We start from the raw sequence: 20,465 nt of genomic DNA, 5'->3' as shown, positions 1-20,465 counted from the left end.
GGTTTTCATTGTTTTGCTGTTTATGCCAATAATTTTGAGCATTTGTTTCGGTTTCTGCATTTCTGATGTTTTGTGGGTTATGGATTGGTCTTCATCTGCCTAAACTGTAAAGACAAATTGGATGCAAGGCGTGTAATGTAACATTTTGCCCTGCCATTGCATTCAGGATTCAGCAAATGGAGTTAAAATCACCATCTCATATAAGACCTTCAGATTCAAGGCCAAAACATTCTGCTGTGAAATCAAAGTTATAATTAACAGATTCATGAATTTTGTGTGTGTGTGTGTGTGTGTGTGTGTGTATAAACATAGAAAGAGAGGCTTACTCTTTTCTGTCAGTTCAAAAAACAAGGGTTACAGGTTACTTCTCTAACATCTTTTTTTTAAGGAAAAAAAAAAAGGTTAAAGAGAGGAACAAGAAAACTAGAACATAAAATAAAAGAACTTGTTTCCATTTTCATACAAATACAAGTTCTTAAGGCCAAGTCAACTGGTCTGCACAAAACCTAGGCTCCTCTATTTGATCTTCAATCTCTGACACAAACTTGATTCTATCCTTTGGCAGTGGTTTCTGCTTAGTGGTAAAAGAAGAAGACGACATAGCAGCAGCAATTTCACAACGTGCCCAATTTAAACTTCTTGAGTAACCCAAATTTAAAATTAAAATGTCTCACAACTCTTGATATAACCTAATCAACTTAACTTAATTATTTAAAAGGACTTAACTTAATTATTTAAAAGGTAATTTTATTGATCGGTAAAAAAAAAATTAGTATAAAATTGAGAAAAATTAATGAAATTAGCATAAAAACCTCAAAATTTCACTACTTGCCTAACTTGAATTTAAAATTAAATTATGTAGGAGTTATCTCGATGTGATCCTATCAACTTGGCTAATCTAAAGACAACATGAACTACTATTAAAAAGAGTGAGGATGATATTGAAAAAAAAAAAACAAATGAAATTGAAAAAAAAATTATGAAATTGTTCATATAGGGTAATATGAGCAGGAAGGGTGTTCAAAAAATTAATTTATCTATAATATCATCTAACTTAACCTAATCTATTAAAATTAGATAATGTGAATAGTACGGATAATAATAGAGTAAAAACCCTAAAAAATAGATATCATGAGTTAGGTGGCAGGTCATGATTTTTAAAAACATGGCCATCCCAACCCAACCCAACTGGTATATTCCATAGCAACAAACTCAATTTATTTTTATATGTTCTAACTGTATTTTCCAATTAGTTCTTTCATTTTAGTCAATTAATATATTAAACCTAAATTGTTTGTTACATCTTATAACAGGTTTTATGTTAATTTATTGAGCCCAAATCTTAGTTCTAATTAAATCTAACCTATGAAAATTAACAATATAAATCTAATATGTTGATATTTTAAATATTCATAAAAATATTGGTTAACCTAATATGTCTAATCCGTTCAAATAAGTTTTAAAAAAAAAAAAAAAATTGGTCAAATATCTAGTTTATAAAATATCAAAAAAAAAATTAAGTTGAATATAGTTATAAACTTAAAAGAATTTGAAAATGTGATTGTGGTTACTTTTCACAACGCTTTTTTTTCTTCAAAAATGTATTAAAATAATATTTTTTAGTGTTTTATTTTTTAAAAATTTTTTATATTTGCTGACTTTTGTGAATATTATTTACATTAAAAAATTGAAATTACACAAATCATTGCAAAGAAAAAATTATAAAATTTAGTAATTTTTAAAAGATTATTTTAATAAACAAAAATAAATAAGTTATTTTCCAGCTCATTTTCCATACATAAAACACCCTATTATAAGGAGGAACGGAAAGTCCAACAAACGGAGCCTAAGATTCTTTTAACTCTTTTTAGTATAGTAGGGTAATAGGGTAATGGATGAAAAAAAACCTATATAGCCCCTTGTTTTGGTCTGACTTGACAGGCAAGTTTCTGTTTTACTCGTGGAAAAATATAAAAACTAGGGATGGTTTGTGCTGATTTGCTAATGGTTTTTGCTGTTCACTTTCCTTCATTTATGGCTTTTGAAGTTTTAATGTCTAAAACCATGGGCTTTCTGCCCCTTGTTACTAGTATACGTTGCTTTTTTGCATTACTTAGCTATTTCATACGTGCTTGACAGCAATTAGTATGTTTTTCTATTAATAAAAAAATTAGATATATCAAGTTTTTTAATGTTTTTTTATATAAAAAATTCAAAATATAAATAAAAAATCTTATGTAAGTATCTAATTAAATAGTTATATGTGTAAATAGCAAAATTAAAAAAATCAAGAAACAGATATAGATCAAGATATTAATTTCGCAACATAAAATATTTACACTTTACTGAATTTGTTTATTAAAATATTTTTTTGTTAATCAAACGATAACAAACACAAATACAAACATGAACTTGAATGAATAAAGTTAAAGGGAAAAAAATTAAACAAAGCTACACATATTTGAAATATTATCTAAAAATTAATATTTTTTATTTTAAAAAAATAAAGTTCATCTATATTAAACATAATAAATATATATATATAGATGAATCATAAAAATATCTTCAAAAATTAAATACATACATGTTCGTAATTATACGGTGTCGTGGTGATCGTTTTACCAAATTAAGATTTTGGGTGTGTGGAAATAATAAGAAATTCTTACCTGTTTATGGTTTAAAAGGTTTGGAATCCGCATATATTATTTTGGTTACTAGAAATCCTAACTACTCTTTCAGAATCTAGATAAGAAAATTAGTTATGTATAAGAAAGACAATATAACCCCTAATACTCTTTTCCAAAAGTTAACTGTATTATTTATTTTTCTGATTATTCCTAAGACCTTATTGTGTTTTACTATCCATTAGTATGTGTATTGATTAAAATGTATCCACCTCAATAAGATGAACCATGGCTTTATGGTTCAAGCCACGTAAAATGTAGCATGAGGTAAACTTGTTTTTAAGTTTATGAAGTATGCAAAAATGTAAAACCTATTTTTGAATGTGTTTCTCTTTTACTTTCATATTTTTTGTATTTTTTATTAAAAAAAATGATTTTTTAATAAACTTGACCATATGCGATTAAAAAACATTTGGTTAATTAAAAACAATTTTATCCATTTTTTTTTACCATTTATTTAAGATAGGCTAAAAAAGATAAAGACACGCACATATTTTTTTTTCACTAATTTATTCACGCCCTAAAATTACATATATTAAAAACCATCCCTAAATATCAATCAAGATTACAACAATTAATTAGAGAATAATTTTTCGAAGCTAGAAATTAGTTGAAGGAGTTGTTGGAACCTTGGAAACAACACTGGAAGACTCTAAAAGTGTAGGAACAATTAGGGGTGATCATTTTGAGTTCGGTTCAGTTTTTACCTATAAAAACAACCAAACCAAAATTTTGTAAAAAAAAAAAAAAACCAAAACTAATTCCAATCGACCAGTTTCGGTTTTGTTCAGTTATTTTAAGTTAAAAATTGAAACCCAACCAACCAATTTCAGTTCGGTTCGGTCTGATTTGGTTTGGTTAGTTTTATATTAAAAAATGAAAAAAAAATTTTTTTTTTGGTTTTTTTAAGACTTTCTAATGGGATTTTTCAGTTCAGTTTAGTTTGTTGAATTCTGATTTATGGAGCCGAAATCGAACTGAATTTTTTTAAAATATTCTAATTGGTTTTTTTTCATTATTAGGTTTTTTTGGTTATTTTTTTTCTAGTTTTCTCAGTCCAATCGATTTGTCAGTTTTTTTGCTTATCTCTAGAAACAATGGTGGTTAATGGGCCACGACTGTCATAAGAGGGGAAAAAAAATAAAAATAAAAACATTTTTGTGTTTGTTTCTTTTCTCTTTGTGTGGCATGCTGGTAAGCGTGGTGGTTGAAGTGTGAGGGAAGGTGAAGGGTTAATGGAAGCTGATGGGTCTTATTGATAAATAAGAGTCTAGGGTTTTTTTTTTTTTAGGTGTGTGTGAGAGAGAGAGAGAGAGTTTGTCTTTTGTATGTAATTTCAGTATCCTCCTTTTTATTTTTATTTTATTTTTTTGGATAGCCTCACTTAATTTTTTTTAGATTTTTCTTTTACTTATTTATAGGCAAAGTAATTTTGTCTCTTCCTCCCAATTATTTTGGCCTTAAGTGACTTGGTTTTATCTTGGTCCCTCCATTTTCTTGCTTTGCACTTTGGTCTTTTTTTTCTTTTTATTATTTTTTATATTTTGATTTATTTTTTTAAAGCAAATCCAACATCAACTTGATGACAAAAATTAATCAACGATTTTAAAATGAATGTGTTAATAGCTAAATGCATTGAAAAAAAATTTTAAATTTTGTATTCTTTCAAAAAGGCGTTAAAAATGACAAAATAAAGCAAATGCATCAGAAATATATATTTTTTGTTGTTTGTTTTTTAATATTTTGTGATTTTCTAAAAAAAAAAATTGAAAAGGGGTAAAAAATTGTGTTATGATAGTTGTCTCCTTTTTAGGTGACCTGCTCATGGTCTTTTATCAGGTAACCTATCTATTATGTGAAAAATATCTAGGATTTTTTAATGGTTTGTGTTCGGGTGATCTACCTGTAATTTTGTGATCAGAAAACCTCTTATGCTTTCTAATCGGGTGACCTACCCGAGATTTATGATCAGGTAACCTGCCCATTTCGTGAAAAATAACTAATATTTTTCATGAATGGTCTGTGTTTGGGTAACATGCCCATGGATTGTGATCGAGTAAGCTACCCATAATTTATGATCGGTTGACATGTCCATTGTGAAAAATATCTAGGATCTTTCATAAGTGAAACGATTGATTTTGAGTGATGACATTTTTTAATTGTGTATTGGAATTTTTTCAAAAAATATTTTTTAATATTGGACTTCTAATCATCAAATGGAGCCTTGTTAAGCTCAAAACCTTGTTAGGTCCTTTTTTAGTGGAGTCTTACTAGACTCTTCTTTGATAAAACCTTGATGGGTTTTTTATTAACTAGAGTCATACTAGACTCCGAACCTTATTAGGTCTTCATTTGCTAGAGTCTTGCTGGACTTTATCTTTCTTAAAATCTTATTGGGTTTTTTTTATTAACTAGAGCCTTATTGGGCTCAGAACTTTGTTTGGTCTTTATTTGATGAAATCTTTATGAACTCTTTCTTTGTTAAAACATTGTTGAGTTTCTAATCAACTAGAGTCTTGTTAAGCTTAGAACTTTGCTGGCTTCTTTTGAGGAATCCGCCTTGTAAAATTCTTGAAAATATTTTATAAGGCTCATGGTATAAAGTCTTGTAGAAAGACTTTATATAATAAGCTTGTAAAGCAGAAAAATATGTTTTTCAAAAGCAACGAAGTTGAAAGGCAACTCTACTAGGGATTTTTTTCAACCTTGCAAAACATAAAAACTATTTTTAATATATTTTTAAAAGAAAAATATGTTTTTCAAAAGCCCATCAAATCATGATGCATGCAAAATATAAAAACTATTTTTGGAATTTTTATGTTTTCAAGAAATTCTAAATCATGCAATAAATTTTTTTTTTTTTTTTTTTTTTTCATATTTTTTGTATTTTTTTTATTAAATAAAAACATGATTTTTTTAGAGAAACTTGGTCATATGCAGTTTAAAACATTTGGTTACGTAAAAAAATTATCATTTTTTTACCATTTATTTAACACATTCTAGGAGAAAAATGCAAAAAACACACATTATTTTTTAAGTAATTTACTCACACACCTTATAATTACATGTATTTAAAACCATCCCCAAATATCAATCAAAATTACAACAATTCATCAAGGAAATAATTTTCCAAAGTTAGAATTGGTTGGAGGAGCTGTTGAAACCTCGTGAACAACACTATAAGAATCTAGAAATGTAGGAATAATGGCGATGCATGGGTTCCACACGCCACCGTGACTACTAGCTCTTGGGCTCACGCATCATTGCTACTAAAATGGAAAAACTTGGTAGATCTGGAGTGGTTTCTTCTTTTCTTTCTCTTTGTACCAGTGATGAAGGTCATCTCTACTTTCAGAAGAGAAAAAATTCACACAAACAATCAATTTTATTTTCTCTATTTTTCACTTTACATATCTTTTTTTTTCTACTGATTTTCACCACCACCAATCATTTCCATAGAGTGAGGTAGGCTATCAGTATTATGTGTTGACTATGGGTATGATGAGGTTGTCGTTTTGTTATAAAATAAAGAAGAAAGGTGTAAAAAGAAAGAAGTTGATAATGGATGGTGTATGGTTAATGTGATTGCCCATGAGGAAGTTGACAAATGATAGAGAGAGGCTACTAGTGCTGATGGAGAAGCTACTCACGCCGGTTGTGGTTGAGGCTATGGTGGCACACAATATTGAGTTGTTGGGCATGACATTGCTGGAGAGAGATGGTTTCCAAAAAATAAGATCTTGTGGTGTCCATGGGTTGTGTAAAAGAGGATCTGTGGAGATCATAAGAGAGAGAGGGGGGGAGAGATCATGAATTGTGTGGTTTTTGGTTGATTCCAATGGTGGTGCAAAAGTGAGAGCAATGAAATGGAGAAAAGGGGGGGATCATGAATTGTGGGTTTTTTAGTTGATTCCAATGGCAGTGCAACAGTGAGAAACAATGAAATGGTTGTTGAGGCTATGGTTTATGGTTATGGAGAAGAAGGTTGTTGTTAAGGCATGAAGAAGAAAGGTTGTTAGATTGTCAATGCGAAGGAGAGGTTATTAGTCCACTAAAAGAGAGGCTGGTTGATGGGTCACGACCGCTAAAGGAGAAAAAAGGACCTTTTATGTTTGTTTCTTTTCTCTTTGTATGGTGTTCTAGCGAGTGTGAGGGAAGATGAAAGGTTGATGGAGGTTGGCAGGTCTTGTTGTAAAAACAATTATAGGGTTTTTTTAAGTTAGAGAAAGAGAAAGAGAGAGTTCCTTTTTTTATGTATTTTTAGTATCCTCTCCTTAGTTTTTTTTTTTTTTTATAGCCTCCCTCTGTTTTGAGATTTTATTAATTAAATATAGGCAAACTAATTTTGTCTCTTCCTTCTAATTGCTTGATCCCCAATCAACTTGGTTTTTTCTTGGGTCCCTCCTTTTTCTTGCTTTTTGCTTTAGTCCAATGGTCCTAATCTTTTACATTAATATTTTTTTTATTTTTTCGTTTCTTTATATATATAAAAAGACAATATCAACTTCAACAGTCGAGTTTTTGAGAAAAAAAAAAATTAATCAAAAAGCTTTGAAATAGTGCTGTGTTAATACATGGAAAAACCATGAAACCCAATTCTCAAACGGTCAAGTAAACAAATGACTCTAAATGATGAAATTGAAAATTGAGAAAAAATTCAATAAAAAAAAAGCATCTAAAATAAAATAAAATAAAGGTAATTGAAATAATGAGGATGAAAATTGAAATAAAAAATAAAATAGAGAGCAACCAAATTTTTTTATTATAGGGTTAAAGTGAAAAGAAAAATAACTATAACAAAAGGAAAAGGAAAAGGAATTAAAAGAATGAGGACCAAATCAAAATAATAATAATAATAATAATAATAATATACAACAAATTGAAATTAAATGATTAAATTGAAAATAAATAATTTTTTTATTAAATGGTCAAGAATAAAAATTAAAAATCAAAATAATAAGAACTGAAATTGAAATACCAAAAAAATAGAAAGCCAACTTGTTAATTTTTTAGGTATGAGAGAGAAAAGAAGAGAAAAAAAAAAAGAGTCATTGCCAATAAACCGTTGCATCTTTGGCAACATACATCGCACCACTAAAAAGAGGGCGTCGACGTGCTTCCAACATTGTCACAACTGGGGCAGTGCTTGATGGTCTTATAATAGAGTATGCGCTAACCAAAAGGTGTGAGCGGCGTTCACTTGCTCACTCATGCATGGCATGCACTAACAACCTTTTCTTTTTATTAATATTTTATCATTGATAAAAGATGAAATTGCCATTAATCCAACATGAGTATTACAAAAAAAAAATAAGTCAAGAGAAAAAGATCAAAAAGCCCCTGCAATGAACTTTTAAGTTTTTTTAATTCCAATAGTATTTAAGTAATTTAATTATGCATAAAAAGTAAAAAAGACCAAATTACCCCATATTCAACATGAGTAATAAAAAAAAAAAACCCAAAAGTAAAAAGATTAAAAAAGCCCATAAAGAAATTTTAGTTTTTTTTTTAATTTCAATAATAGTTAGGTAATTTAATTGTGTTCAAAAAATTATTAAGAAAATCCCTAGATACTAGTTCATTATTTTTTGCTTTCAAGATTTTGAAGTCATTACATTGTTTCAAAACAACGCAAAAAGATCATCTTACCTCTCTCAATGATATTAAATGATTGTTTATATAAAGGTAAAGTGGGTTTTTCATTGGACTACACGTTTAGAGTTTCAGTGTTAATTGCTTGGTTAACTGTGGCATTTAATTTTTAAGTGGTGTACTTATTATTTTTTTAAAATATATTAAATTATAATTTTTATTTTAAAAAAAAAAAACATCACTAAAAATATCAATGTGAATGGACTGAATTATAGGTTTTCTCAGAAGAAAAACCAAGTGCATAATTACCACATAAAAAAGAAAAAAGGGCTGTGTTAGAACTTCAAATATGAATCTAGGTCTGCAATAAGCTATAACACTGTATTTGTTCATTTATTCACTCAAACAAAGTACTAGGTCGCTTGATCAACACTCAATCAAGAGGAAGAAAAGAGCATCTGCTTAGGGAACTGAACATGGGAAGCAAGTCTTTTACCATCACAGCTTGCTTCCTATACTGCAAAGGGTCATGGCAAGCGAACAGAGTGAGACCTAGCTAGTGGTGGTTTGTTCTTAATAGCTGCCCTACTCCCCACATGCCTCTGTGTGGAACTCACTACTCTTTGTCCCTCTGTAGCCACACATTTTACGGGATGTGGCCCCACACTTACCGCCTTCTCACACCGACAACTCATCAACAACCCTCCATTCCCTCCTCTCTTCTTCCCTGCTCCGCCGCCGCGGCCGCGCATCATTGTCGTTTCATCAACTTCTGATGCACTAACTGAGAAGTTTGTAACACTTCCTCTGTCAAAGCCTTCTGCTGTTGTCACACTCCAGTCTATGCTAGCCTCGCTTGGTTCATAACATTCTGTTGCTGCAACTGATGGTGCTCTAGGGTCATCAAGACTTCGTCTACAATACAAACTCCCTCCATTGGTTGCAGCTAATCGCCTTGCGTTAAAGCTTGAAGCATCATCAAGAGAATCACGAAGATTAGGACACATTGCATATGATGTTGTTTGAGTTGAGAAGCTCTCGATCTCAAACAAGTCTGAACTTGCATCACTTGCCATGTCATCATCTATGACTGCGAAGCTTTGACGTCGGTGAAGATCAGAAATTGACTTGGTTGGAATAGGATCATCAGCTGGCCGAAAAACCTCCAACGAATGGCGAGGTGGATCCTCAAGAGGAGGGTTATAAGTAGCTGATGGCAACACCAGTTTTATAGGAGGTGGGGTTTGTCTCTGTACAGGAAAACTGAACCCATCAGTAGTATCAGTACTGAATGGTCTTGCTGAGGCCACTACAAGATGGTGGCTTAGGCCTGAAGGGAATCGGTTGTTGTCTGCTGAGATTCGATGAGAATTAGGAATCACTTCACGTCTTTCGAGCTTGTTGTCTGCTGAGATTCTATGAGTGCTAGGAATTGCTTCACGCCTTTCGAGCCAGTCCGGTGTAGCCAACCCTTTTTCAATAGGATTTTCTACAGTGGTAGGAATTTGATTCTGAATCTGCCTTTTGAAATCCGAAGAGACTCTGGTGTGGCTTATCCGCGATGGGGTTCTTGCTTCTGATAGCTTTTCCTCAATTTGAACAGATTTCTTACCTGAACATGGACATTTTCTCCCAAGAAGCCATTTTGCGCCGCGCCCCTTTTTCTTGTCATCGTTTGGAGGTGGATTTCGCATCGAGACAGCGATTGCCCCTGGTGGATTCGACAATAAGCCAGTCTGGCTATTCCAACTAGCTTCGGATGAAGCTGTTGGCGTTGCGTGGAAAGAGCGAGCTCTATAATTCCTACCATATCCATCCACAACAGAAGATGAAGCAGAAGAGAATCTAGGAACCGAAGAGAAATCATATCGCTCGGATACGCGTTCAAGATTAGCATTAACTGGAGAAACTCTCTTGTTCAATTTGGGATCACAGCTGCCACTTTCGTTGAAGTAATAACTCTGCGCATCAAAAATGCATATCTCAGAATCATCAACTTGATTAATCTGTTCTGGCGTCGGTCTGAGATAAGAAGAAAAGGATGCATCTCTAACAGTTGATTTTTGTGGATAAGAAATGTAAGGATGAGAGGGTTCAATGATGTCAAAAATTGGCTGTGGAGCTATGCTTCCCGCGGCAATAGTTTTCATCACCCTCGATCTTTCCATACTAAAATTCACACTCTTTTAACCAAAATTCAAATCCAATTGCACACAAAAGTATGAGAAAAGAACAGTAGTAGTAGTAATAATAATAGCATGGGCTGCCTCTGGAATTCCCTTTGTTCTACTATATGTAGAGAGGTACAACACATCCTTCGTCTACAGCAAGAATCAATAATAAAGCAGTAAAATGTTCCCACCTAGTCTTATAATTTAGCAGTCACAGTCTCTCTCTCTCGTCTTTTTCTTAGGGGATGGGTGATAAGAAAATAGTGGTCTTCACGCCTCGTCAAGGATCATGGCGTCAGGTCCCACGCAACACATTCTCAAGTGGCATGGGGATTAGTCACAGTTTCAGCACCAACCCCTTACCTGGTGATGTCAAGATTCGAGCTAGGAGAACATCACTGTTTTTCTTTGACACGATTCGTGTTCTTTTACGACAAAGGCCAGCACCAACCAGGCACAAAATGTACAAAAACTGAAGGCATATCATGTTAGATTAAAGGTTTACCATGCCCTACATGCACGTCTACCGAAATCAATCAACGTCTCTAAGGATTGGGGAATGAACAACAAGGACAGTATATAATAATGTCAACATGATGTTTTCCATCAACCTTTATTCCTAAATGTCAAGCAAACCTGACCCTCCCCAGTTCACATACACATTCCTCTACCGCTGGTGTCCATTGTCACTTGCGGAAGTTGCCTCCATGAACAGAAACATTAACTCCACCAAACGATATACTATCCACATGATGAGAGAGACATAATTTGCGCACACACGTACAAAAGAAGCAATGAAGAGGGGTGGTTTTATCTGTAGCACTGGAGGACAGAAATTTTCTTGGAAGTTTATTCAACTAGGGATTATCCCGAATCTCTTTATCTTTATTTTATCACTTCTCCATTAAATGGAAAAGAAAAATGGATTCTGTGCTTGATTTGAAACCAGAAACTGCACTTTTAAAAATGGAACGATGGGGTTTTGAATTTAAAATCCATATCCTAACATTGTTTTGAAAGGTATTCTCCGATCAGTTTAGCTCCACACACCGAAATTAAATCCCATCTTTGATTGAAATCCAAACTTTTCAAGCTCGTGAACCTCAGTTGGGGGTATTGAGTTTCATTGGTCAACCCATTGTAAAGGACCTTCACTGCTTTGGTAAGTTAGTGGGTGCTGCATCCATGTCTTTCTTTAGCGTTTGCGAACAAGAAGGTTCAACCTTTATTCACTTCTTTACTATAGGAGCCAAACTTGAACATGGATTCTCATGTTAAACATGCCTGCACTCAACTTCATCCGGAATTGGTTTGGAAACCAACCTCGGTTTAATAAGCAATCAAGGAATATGATTGAATGGTCTCAGGTTTGAACTACGGCTCATTTTGCGCCGGTGATCAAGTGACTACAGCCAAGTAAAATAAAGCAAGATTGATTTGGCAATTCCAATATATCACTTGTGGCCGGTGAAATTGTGTGAGCGTCAAAATCTGGTCACACGATGCCAAAATATATATATCAAAGAAAAGTCTCAGACACGCAGGCTTAGTAAGAAGATCAGCACAAAGGTAAATTTCAAAGACATCGAAAAAGAATGAAATCAATATAGTATCAAATATTCATCTTCAACCAGACAAAGGAAATACTGTGGACAGTTGATCAATCAGGGAAATTAAACTGACAGCAAAGCAATGTCACAAGACTCAAAACACACCAATTGAAGAAATAAAAAGTCATTAAACAGGTCAACATGACTTCAAATGAATAACCACTGAGGATACCAGAACGACCTATCATCCTCTCTAACTTCTCATTCTCCATGTAAATGGTATATCCAAGTTTGATGCCATTTCAATTGCGAAAACTTCTCCTCCACTCAATGACAAGGAATCCATTTTGGTGACAAATAACATCACCTTTAATGCAGTTTTACAGAGAATCTTTACAAAATGCTAGAAAATCAAGAATCTAACAGCAAGAGGGCAGATATTCTGAAAATCCTAAGTTGTAGGAGCCAACTGCCTCAGCTTTGCCTGTAAGATTGCCCCTGCTTCATCTGCTACAGTCTTCTTTTTAGTTGCAAGCTGCAATTTTAAGCATTTCAAATTTAGCCTTCCCATCACTGAAAGATTAGCAAGCAGCAGTGATAATGATCTCAAACCAAGACAAAGATTGCAGGCTCAATGTCCAATAAAGAAAAGAAAATGCATTTTAATCCCCTCAATTAGGATTATAATGTTTAAATTGATGGACTGACTACTTTCTTCCCAAAATACTTCTTCTGACACAAGGGATTGATGAAAATCAAAACTTATCATCAAGCACGGTCCTAAACAGGAAACCTCTCAGCTCTCCAATCTTATGTGAAAAGCAACAGTGACCAGATGCTGGCATGGTTCATTGTCAGAAAACCAGTATACAATTCATTCTAATTCGAATCACATGATCACAACACAATCCTTTGAAATTGCTGTAGTTCTTGCATGTCAGGGCATGAACGAACATCGTGAAAGGGACATGGAGAAACCAGGCGTTGAATGGTTCAACTAAATATGTTGCAAACGGATTTCAGCTGACAAAAACTTCAGGCAAAGACTGACAGACTATTAGCATTGTGTGGTTCAATCCACAGTTATGATGCACTAATGCAGGTTTTAGCACCATAATAATCAGTTAAGAACTCCATCAAACTGCTAAAAAGGTTGCCTTTCAAAATACCATGGCACTCCCCAACTAGCAGAACAGGTTTAAGTAACCAAACTAAGTGTCCTGTGCTAAGATTTCCAAATGTAAACAATTCTCAACATCCTTAACACAGAGATATGATCGAAAACATACCTCAATAAGCTGATCAAAATTAGACTTCAACAAGTTAATCTTGCGCTCGCAATAATCTTTCCCTTCATTCATTGTTTTCTATTATCATAACAAACAAACAAACAAACAAAGAATTTAACCAGGTTAACGCAATCCAATACATTGCTAATCCACTAAATGAAATTCAAAAAAGCCATCAAACTTGTACCAACTAACCTCAACAAAATATCCAGTACCAATATCAACAAGAACTCTATCAGCATCATCAAGTGTACCAGGTACATAAAGTGAAGCAGTTAATGGCACCAACATCTTCTTTCCTAATTTTCACAAAAACCCCACAAAACAAAACCCACAAAAGCACACAAAGAAATCATAAAGATCCAATCTTCGAACTTCAAGACAAGCAAGAAAAATCAAAACTTTAACAAGAAAGCAATAAAGGGTTTACCTTGGGGACGGTGAGAGAGGTCATTAAGTGAAGTGGCGGCGACTTCAAGACGACCAGTGGCTGTTTTAATGTTGTTAAGACTGTCTTGTAAGAGATTGAATTCAAGATCTGTTTGTTCTTTTACTGCTTTTAGTTGTTCTATACTCATTTTCTCCATATCTGATGCTCTCGCCGCAGCTGGACTGGTGGCTACTCCTTTTGACGAAGCCATGGTTGTTTCTGTTGCCCTCTACGTTTTTCTTGTGTGGTCACTCCTCTTAATTGAGGTCTTTTACTCACTCGTGTGGCCCGGTTTTGTTGGGTGGGGCTTCGCTATATTAAATACGTATATATAATTTACCATTCGAACCATTAACGTAAGGTGCCCCTATAGCTCAGTGGTAGAGCGTCAGTCTTGTAAACTGAAGGTCTGCAGTTCGATCCTGCATGGGGGCATTCTGTCTTTTATTTTTGCTTTTTTGATCATATAATTCTTCGGTTTCATATGCGGCCCATTAATAATGGGCCCGTGAATAAATGGGCTCAGTCCCCACCATGCATGCATGGAAATGTTTTGTGTCAATTTAATAAATTAAAGTCTGAGCTGATTCAATGTGACAGGATCACACCATTTTTCTCCGAGCATTAAAAATGTAGGACCCTATCAATTATTAGCATATTTTTTTAACCTTTTTGGTTTGCCCTAATCCAAACCAAGTACAAATCTCGACACGACAGATGGATCTTATTCTTTTCAATTTTCATAATTTACCCTCATCCCGCTATAATTATAGCCAATTTATTTTCACATTTTTTTTATTTTAAAATAATTTTTTAATGTCTTTATATGTTGTTAATATCAAAAATTAATTTTTAAAAAATAAAAAAATATTATTTTAATATATTTTCAATAAAAAAAATACTTTAAAAAATAAATCTTGCATCTCCTAGTCCCCTCCTTGTCTTCAAATGTAACATCAAAGTTCGATTCATGTCATCCTGTGTTATCCTTTATCTTTAATATTGATTGCCACACACAGCTCGACCACTCCTTCAAAACCAGCCATGGAATCCTTGGAAGCTGAAACTAAATCACTCGAGCATTGGCCTTCGAGATGCTTGGCCTTCGAGAACATGACTTCAAATAAAACAATAATAGCCAAGAGTTCACAAATGAGAGATGCCATCTGAACATAAATTCATGGCTGGGAAATGCAGATGGGTTTGTTCTGGCAGACCTCAAATAAATGGAGCAACCAGAGATTCATTAGGCAGTTTGAAAAGGTAAATTTAAAAAAACAAAAACGATAAATTTTAGATTTTTCATAATCAAAGTTGCAAGAAAGAGTTTTTGATAATCCATATAAAATTGAGTTGATTAACCAAATACTTTCAAAATTATAATTAAAACAAAACAAACACGATTTCAACCACACCTTAGAATTCATAAACTCAACTTCCAACTACTTCTTCCTTAATAATGTTGATACGATGCTCCAAAAACACTAGTATATTGATACGCGCTCCGCAATAGGTTAATATCAAATTTTTTAAAAACTATAAAAAATATATTAAAAATATAGAGAATATTTTATGCACTCTAAGTCTGGCACCAATGCCAAACTCGTGCCTGGGTCTAGCAGTCATGTCAGTCACAAGCTAACAATAAATAAATAAAAAACAATTTTGCGTTTTAGTTATCAAGAGAGAAAAGAAAAGAAAAAACACAAACAATTGATCACCGACTGCAACTCAACCATGATATCTCTACACGCACCATACCATGTGAAAGAGGGCACAGCTACGCATCTATTTATACAACGGATGACCAGACTTGACCACCGGGAAGCATCTCGAACGCCTCCTTAATGGCTCGAGCGCCTCCCACTTGCTTGGGCGTAGAAACACAAGCCTGGCATGGCTACGAAACCCACATGACTTGGGTCTAACAACCATATCAAACCCGCACCTGGGTCTTACAACCATGTCAAACACCCACTTGGGTCTGGCACTCAAGATGCTTGGACCTGACAACCATGTCAGACCCAAGTATCATGGGTCTGACACCAAACATGGTTGTCAGACTCAATGTGCTTGGACTTGACAACCATGCTAAACCCAGGTGTCATGGGTCTGGCACCAAACATAGTTGCCAGACTCAAGGTGCCTGGGTTTCATAACTCATGTCAGATCCAAGCAAGCAACAAAAGAAAATGACAATTATACACTTTAATTGTTAGGAAAGAGAAAAAATGCAAACAATCAATTATCGTTTGCAATCCAACCATGATATCTACACACGTCGCACCATGTGAAAGAGAGCACAGCTACGCATCTATTTATACAGCAGATGGTTAAATTTGGCCTCCAAGAAGTGTTTCACGTGCCTCCTTAATGGCTCGAGCGCCGTCCACTCGCTGGGGCATATGAAACACGAGCAAACAATTTTTTTATTAAAAATAAAAAATACAACATGAAAAATACTAAAACACCTCTCATTATTCTTTTAATTACACCACATATCCATGTAATTTCATTGTCACAATCCTCTAAAGCTATAGTGAAATCTTTAGCTTTCTTTATGATTTGCCCAGCTACTACCGGTCTGCATTAAGATACAGGAAAAGGATGAAATGTAGCATCTTACAATTGATACAAGACATGGATCCAAGCAATAAACTGTGGAAGAAGACTTGGGATGATAGTATCGGATACAACACCTGCGATGACTTGAGCAGAAAATGATATGATATGACCTGTAACACAATCTATCACAACCGTCAACAAACACAGCTTGCTAGCATGAATTCCCCACCTGCTCATTAATTAGTGAATGGTGTAACTCACATCTTCCACGCAAACTTTTCAAAGTTACTAGCAATAATCGCTTCAAAGAACTCCATGGATTGTTGGGTAGAAGATTCAAATATGAAAAGAACAAGCCGAGAAAGCCAGATTAAGAAATGTGGATTATACTTATTGATAGCATAATGAGTTGATATATATACATTGAGCAAAAGGCAAGGCACACAAGCAACAGATTGAATTGAGAGAAACACTTGGGTTTCTTATTCACACAACAGTCACCTGAAAAACAATCCACTTACATACACGGAACACACATTATTATCACACTAATTGATCAGAGAAATGGCTAAGAATACTGATAAGTTTCGAAACAGCGGTCTTACAAAGAGGCACCCGGGTTTCCCCCACACACAGCAGTCTCCTTTGAGATCAATACACCAACACATACCCTGAAAGCCCCCCTAATAAGAACACACAGCAGTCTCCTTTGAGATCAATACACCAACACATACCCTGAAAGCGGAAGAGTGCAAGAAACAGTTTGCAACCACCGTGGCAAATCACAAGCTAAGCACCAAAAGAACCACCACTGTTGTCATCAAACCATAACACAAATTGCATCAAACGATATCAACTCTTCATCCTCCATGGGAGCAAAGGAAAATTCAACGAATTTGGGGAGACTAGAAGTCCAGAATTACAGGGCGTCGTCGGATTAAATACAAAGCAAGCAGAATGACACCCAGAAAACTCCACTTTTCCATTGTATTGATCACCCAGCTATTGAGACAACATGACATTGCTTCAAACCCACATTTGCAAGCATTGTGTCACACCATGGAAAAGAAGGCTAAATGTCCAAAGTAGGAAGAACTCACTAATAGCATAAAGCACTCAAACTTCTAGCCAAACTTTGACAAGTTTCTCCCAAAATAAGAACACAAAGCCTGATATAGATTTGCGCCAGACTCCCCTAATCCATTATGAAACAAACACCTTTGCAGCTTCAGCCACAGAATTTGAATCACAAAACCATAATTCTTCACTCCATTCCTCCTCCATCAACACCCCCAAGAACCTAAACAATTTGAACCCTAAAAAACCCTAATTAATCTCCAAACAAACTTACTACAAAGAACCCCTAATTAAATTCATGCATTCGTTACTTAAATTCTCCCAAATCCTAAACCCTAACCCTAATCTTCACTAAAATTCTTCTCGTCCATCTTCACACACAAGCCAAAAAAAAAAAAAAAAAACACCAATTTAACATGACAACATTCTTATAATATATACCATACACCAACACTACCAAGATCCCATTTCTCCACATTCAACGGTGATCATCCTCTCTCCTTCCTGAACTTCCATGTCCACTGGACAAAGAAGCCAGCAAATTCAAATGACCAGGAAGATAATTCCCCACTCTTGCCGCCGACGCTTCTCCCATAGCCGCAGCATGCTGGTGCATAAACAGTGAAGACTGCTGCACCGCAGTCGGCTGAACAACCATTTCCGGCGGTGCAGCAGCAGCAGCAAACCCCCAAAAATCGGGCCTGGCAGGTAAAGCCCAGAACCCACCAGGCCCGGCTGTTGCTGTGGGGCCCATTAAAGACCCAATTGTGGGGGCCACGGAAACCCCATCATCGTCCTTCCCACCACCATTACCATCCTCCTCCGGCCGCATCCTTTTCCCAAGTATAAACGGCGCGGGGCCTAACAAAGGCTTGTGATCCAAAGAACCACCCGGATGAATATTATTGCTCGAAAGAGAAGATATAGAATTTGAATTCCCACCAGCACGAACCGAAACAGAAACAGTAGAAAAACTAGCAGGAGTAGTTCCAGTACCAGTAGCAGCAATAATCGAAGGCTCAGCTTGACGAAGTAGCCATTCAATAGTTTGTCCATCGGACTTATGACCCAATTCACGAGTCAACTGAAAAACTCTAGCAGCACAAATGATCGGCATCCGAATCCTCCTTCCACGACCATCAACTTTGCTATGACGGTCTTTAGAAGGTGGTTTTTTAGCAACTAAAGTTCCATTAGTAACTCCTCCTCCACCACCACCACCACCTCCAGGTGGCTGGTTTCTTTGTGGGTCTATCAAAGATCCGTTATTTACAGCGCCACTGTTGTCTGACATGGTGAAGAAGAGTGAGGGGGCTAAAAATGGTGGGCTTGTAGAGAGACAAGAATGGATTTTGCGGGTTTTGAGAGCAAGAGGGTTTTTGGAGGAGGGGAGGAGGAGGAAGGGGGGAGAAGGAGAGAGCTAGCTAATCATTGAGCGGCAGGAGCTGGTGGAGACAGGAAGGAGGGCACATGGGTGGTGGGGTCCATTCACACGCAACCCCTCCACAGCTCACACCCCTCGGTTTCTTTCTTTTGTGCTGTGTTTGTTTGTTGGATGGAGGAGGGAAATGAGTTGTTTTTTTTTTTCAATTAAAAAAAAGAGAGAGAAATCCTTAATATGAATTGAAAAAATAAAATAAAAATAAAATAGAGATATGCTAATTAAGCTGGAATTGCAAGTGGATCCATTTTATACTAATTCTTTCTTCTTCTTCTTCTTCTTCTTCTTCTTTAAAAAAAAAAAAAAAAAAAACAATATTTTCTTCCCCTCGATCTCCTTTGTTTCTAATGACATCTCCTTTCTTCCCTCCCCTGTTCGTTACCCAAACAATCCCTGCCCTAATTTGATATGAAGAGGGTAAGGCCCACGCGCGAAACAGTAAGCTTCTATCTAGCAGAGGAATTTAAGTGTGGTGGTGTTTCAGAGTGGACCCACTCTTTTTTATTTTTTTGAATTGAAGTTTCCAGCTACGTGCTGTTAACTTCTCATTATCCATTCATATCTCGCCACTTGGTCGTAAAAGAGGGAAAATTTTGAAAGTCAAGATTTAACGGGGTCTTGTTTGGTGGTGTATGATTGTAGCAGCAGCCTGCATTGTGTGATAAGTTGTTTTCAATATTTTTTTATTTTAAAATAAATTAAAATAATATTTTTAAAAATATATATAATTTTAATATCACCACACCAAAACAATCTAAAAATACTAAAAATATTTATTTGAAACCAAAAAAAATTATTTCCTTACAAAAAAAAAAACTTTCCATCCACAAAAATAAACAAAGTGTATAAGTGTTTGTTTGGCCTTGAGTGGATTTGTTTAAGAAAAATAAATTTTTAATTATAATTTTTAAAAAATAGGTTTAAAATGTTATGTGTTTGGTTAAAATAATTGTGAAGTGAATCTATTATATGCAAAATAAATAAAAAAACAGGTTTTTATTAATAAAAATTAAGTTATTTTAACTTTTATAAAATTAATGTTTGAAAAGCAATTATATATGAAACGTAGTACAAAAAACACAAGTTATATAATTAATCAAATGATTTTCTTTCTATAGTTAGTTAAAAAACCAAAACAAAACTATCACAATACTCTATTTCTAAATATTACTACATTTTCAATTTTGATTAGTCCGTGTTATTATCATTTAATGGCAGAAATAGTGTGAAAATAGTGAAGTGAGATCTCATTTAGAATTAAATGATCATATGTATAGTTTTAAGACTCGGTCCGATTCGACGGATCGATCCGGAACTAGAACTGGACCAAGTTGAAGAAAAAATAAGAGAAAAACAAATTTGGTGTAACTCGGCGACCCGGTTGACCTGGCAAGACCGGATCAAAAACCTGGTTGCAACCCGTTAACTTTTTTTTCTTTTTTTTTTTCTAAAACAACGTCGTTTGATTTTTAAAAAAAAAATAATCCGAACAACCCGATAACCCGGTCAAAACCCGGAACTTGGGCTCTGGACTAGACCTGGGTCTAAAAACTATAATCCTATTATTATCCTTTAAGATGCTTATGTCCTTCTAGTAGCTTATGCTGTTAGGAGGGTTTGTTTGGTATTACATTAAGTATTTTTTTATAAAATATATTTAAATAAT

At 34.6% G+C, this 20,465-nt stretch overlaps 3 protein-coding genes and 1 non-coding gene across 4 annotated transcripts; 1 reads left to right on the top strand and 3 right to left on the bottom strand.

Annotated features, from left to right (window-relative positions):
- Positions 1 to 8,522: 8,522 nt before the first annotated feature.
- Positions 8,523 to 10,862, bottom strand: LOC118049615 (protein PHYTOCHROME KINASE SUBSTRATE 4). Its single transcript, XM_035059657.2, has one exon. It carries the CDS (start codon positions 10,442 to 10,444, stop codon positions 8,804 to 8,806), a length of 1,641 nt encoding a protein of 546 aa, XP_034915548.1. The 5' UTR covers positions 10,445 to 10,862; the 3' UTR covers positions 8,523 to 8,803.
- Positions 10,863 to 12,032: 1,170 nt separating this feature from the next.
- On the bottom strand, positions 12,033 to 13,982 carry LOC118049614 (prefoldin subunit 5). The gene is made up of 4 exons (XM_035059656.2): positions 13,717 to 13,982; positions 13,482 to 13,585; positions 13,287 to 13,364; positions 12,033 to 12,532 (listed from the first exon to the last, which is right to left on the bottom strand). The coding sequence occupies exons 1-4, from the start codon at positions 13,925 to 13,927 to the stop codon at positions 12,449 to 12,451; spliced, it is 477 nt and encodes a 158-aa protein (XP_034915547.1). The 5' UTR covers positions 13,928 to 13,982; the 3' UTR covers positions 12,033 to 12,448.
- Positions 13,983 to 14,079: 97 nt separating this feature from the next.
- TRNAT-UGU (transfer RNA threonine (anticodon UGU)) lies at positions 14,080 to 14,151 on the top strand. The gene has a single exon. It is a non-coding gene; the product is annotated as a tRNA-Thr (tRNA).
- Positions 14,152 to 16,741: 2,590 nt separating this feature from the next.
- Positions 16,742 to 18,972, bottom strand: LOC118049613 (transcription factor TCP21). The gene has a single exon (XM_035059655.2). It carries the CDS (start codon positions 18,650 to 18,652, stop codon positions 17,837 to 17,839), a length of 816 nt encoding a protein of 271 aa, XP_034915546.1. The 5' UTR covers positions 18,653 to 18,972; the 3' UTR covers positions 16,742 to 17,836.
- Positions 18,973 to 20,465: the final 1,493 nt, after the last annotated feature.

This window comes from Populus alba, chromosome 7 (genome assembly GCF_005239225.2).
Source record: "Populus alba chromosome 7, ASM523922v2, whole genome shotgun sequence".
Taxonomy (NCBI): Eukaryota; Viridiplantae; Streptophyta; class Magnoliopsida; order Malpighiales; family Salicaceae; genus Populus; species Populus alba.
The sequence above is the reverse complement of the archived record's forward strand: the minus strand, read 5'-3'. Positions and strand labels throughout refer to the sequence as shown.

Bases quoted from the DNA above. Each gene is read 5' to 3' on its own strand.
- LOC118049615 (XM_035059657.2), bottom strand. From the start codon at position 10,444: ATGGAAAGATCGAGGGTGATGAAAACTATTGCCGCGGGAAGCATAGCT.
- LOC118049614 (XM_035059656.2), bottom strand. From the start codon at position 13,927: ATGGCTTCGTCAAAAGGAGTAGCCACCAGTCCAGCTGCGGCGAGAGCA. The intron at 13,586-13,716 runs GTAAACCCTTTA...TGTGAAAATTAG, and splicing joins CCTCTCTCACCGTCCCCAAG to GAAAGAAGATGTTGGTGCCA. The intron at 13,365-13,481 runs GTTAGTTGGTAC...TTATGATAATAG, and splicing joins GTACTGGATATTTTGTTGAG to AAAACAATGAATGAAGGGAA.
- LOC118049613 (XM_035059655.2), bottom strand. From the start codon at position 18,652: ATGTCAGACAACAGTGGCGCTGTAAATAACGGATCTTTGATAGACCCA.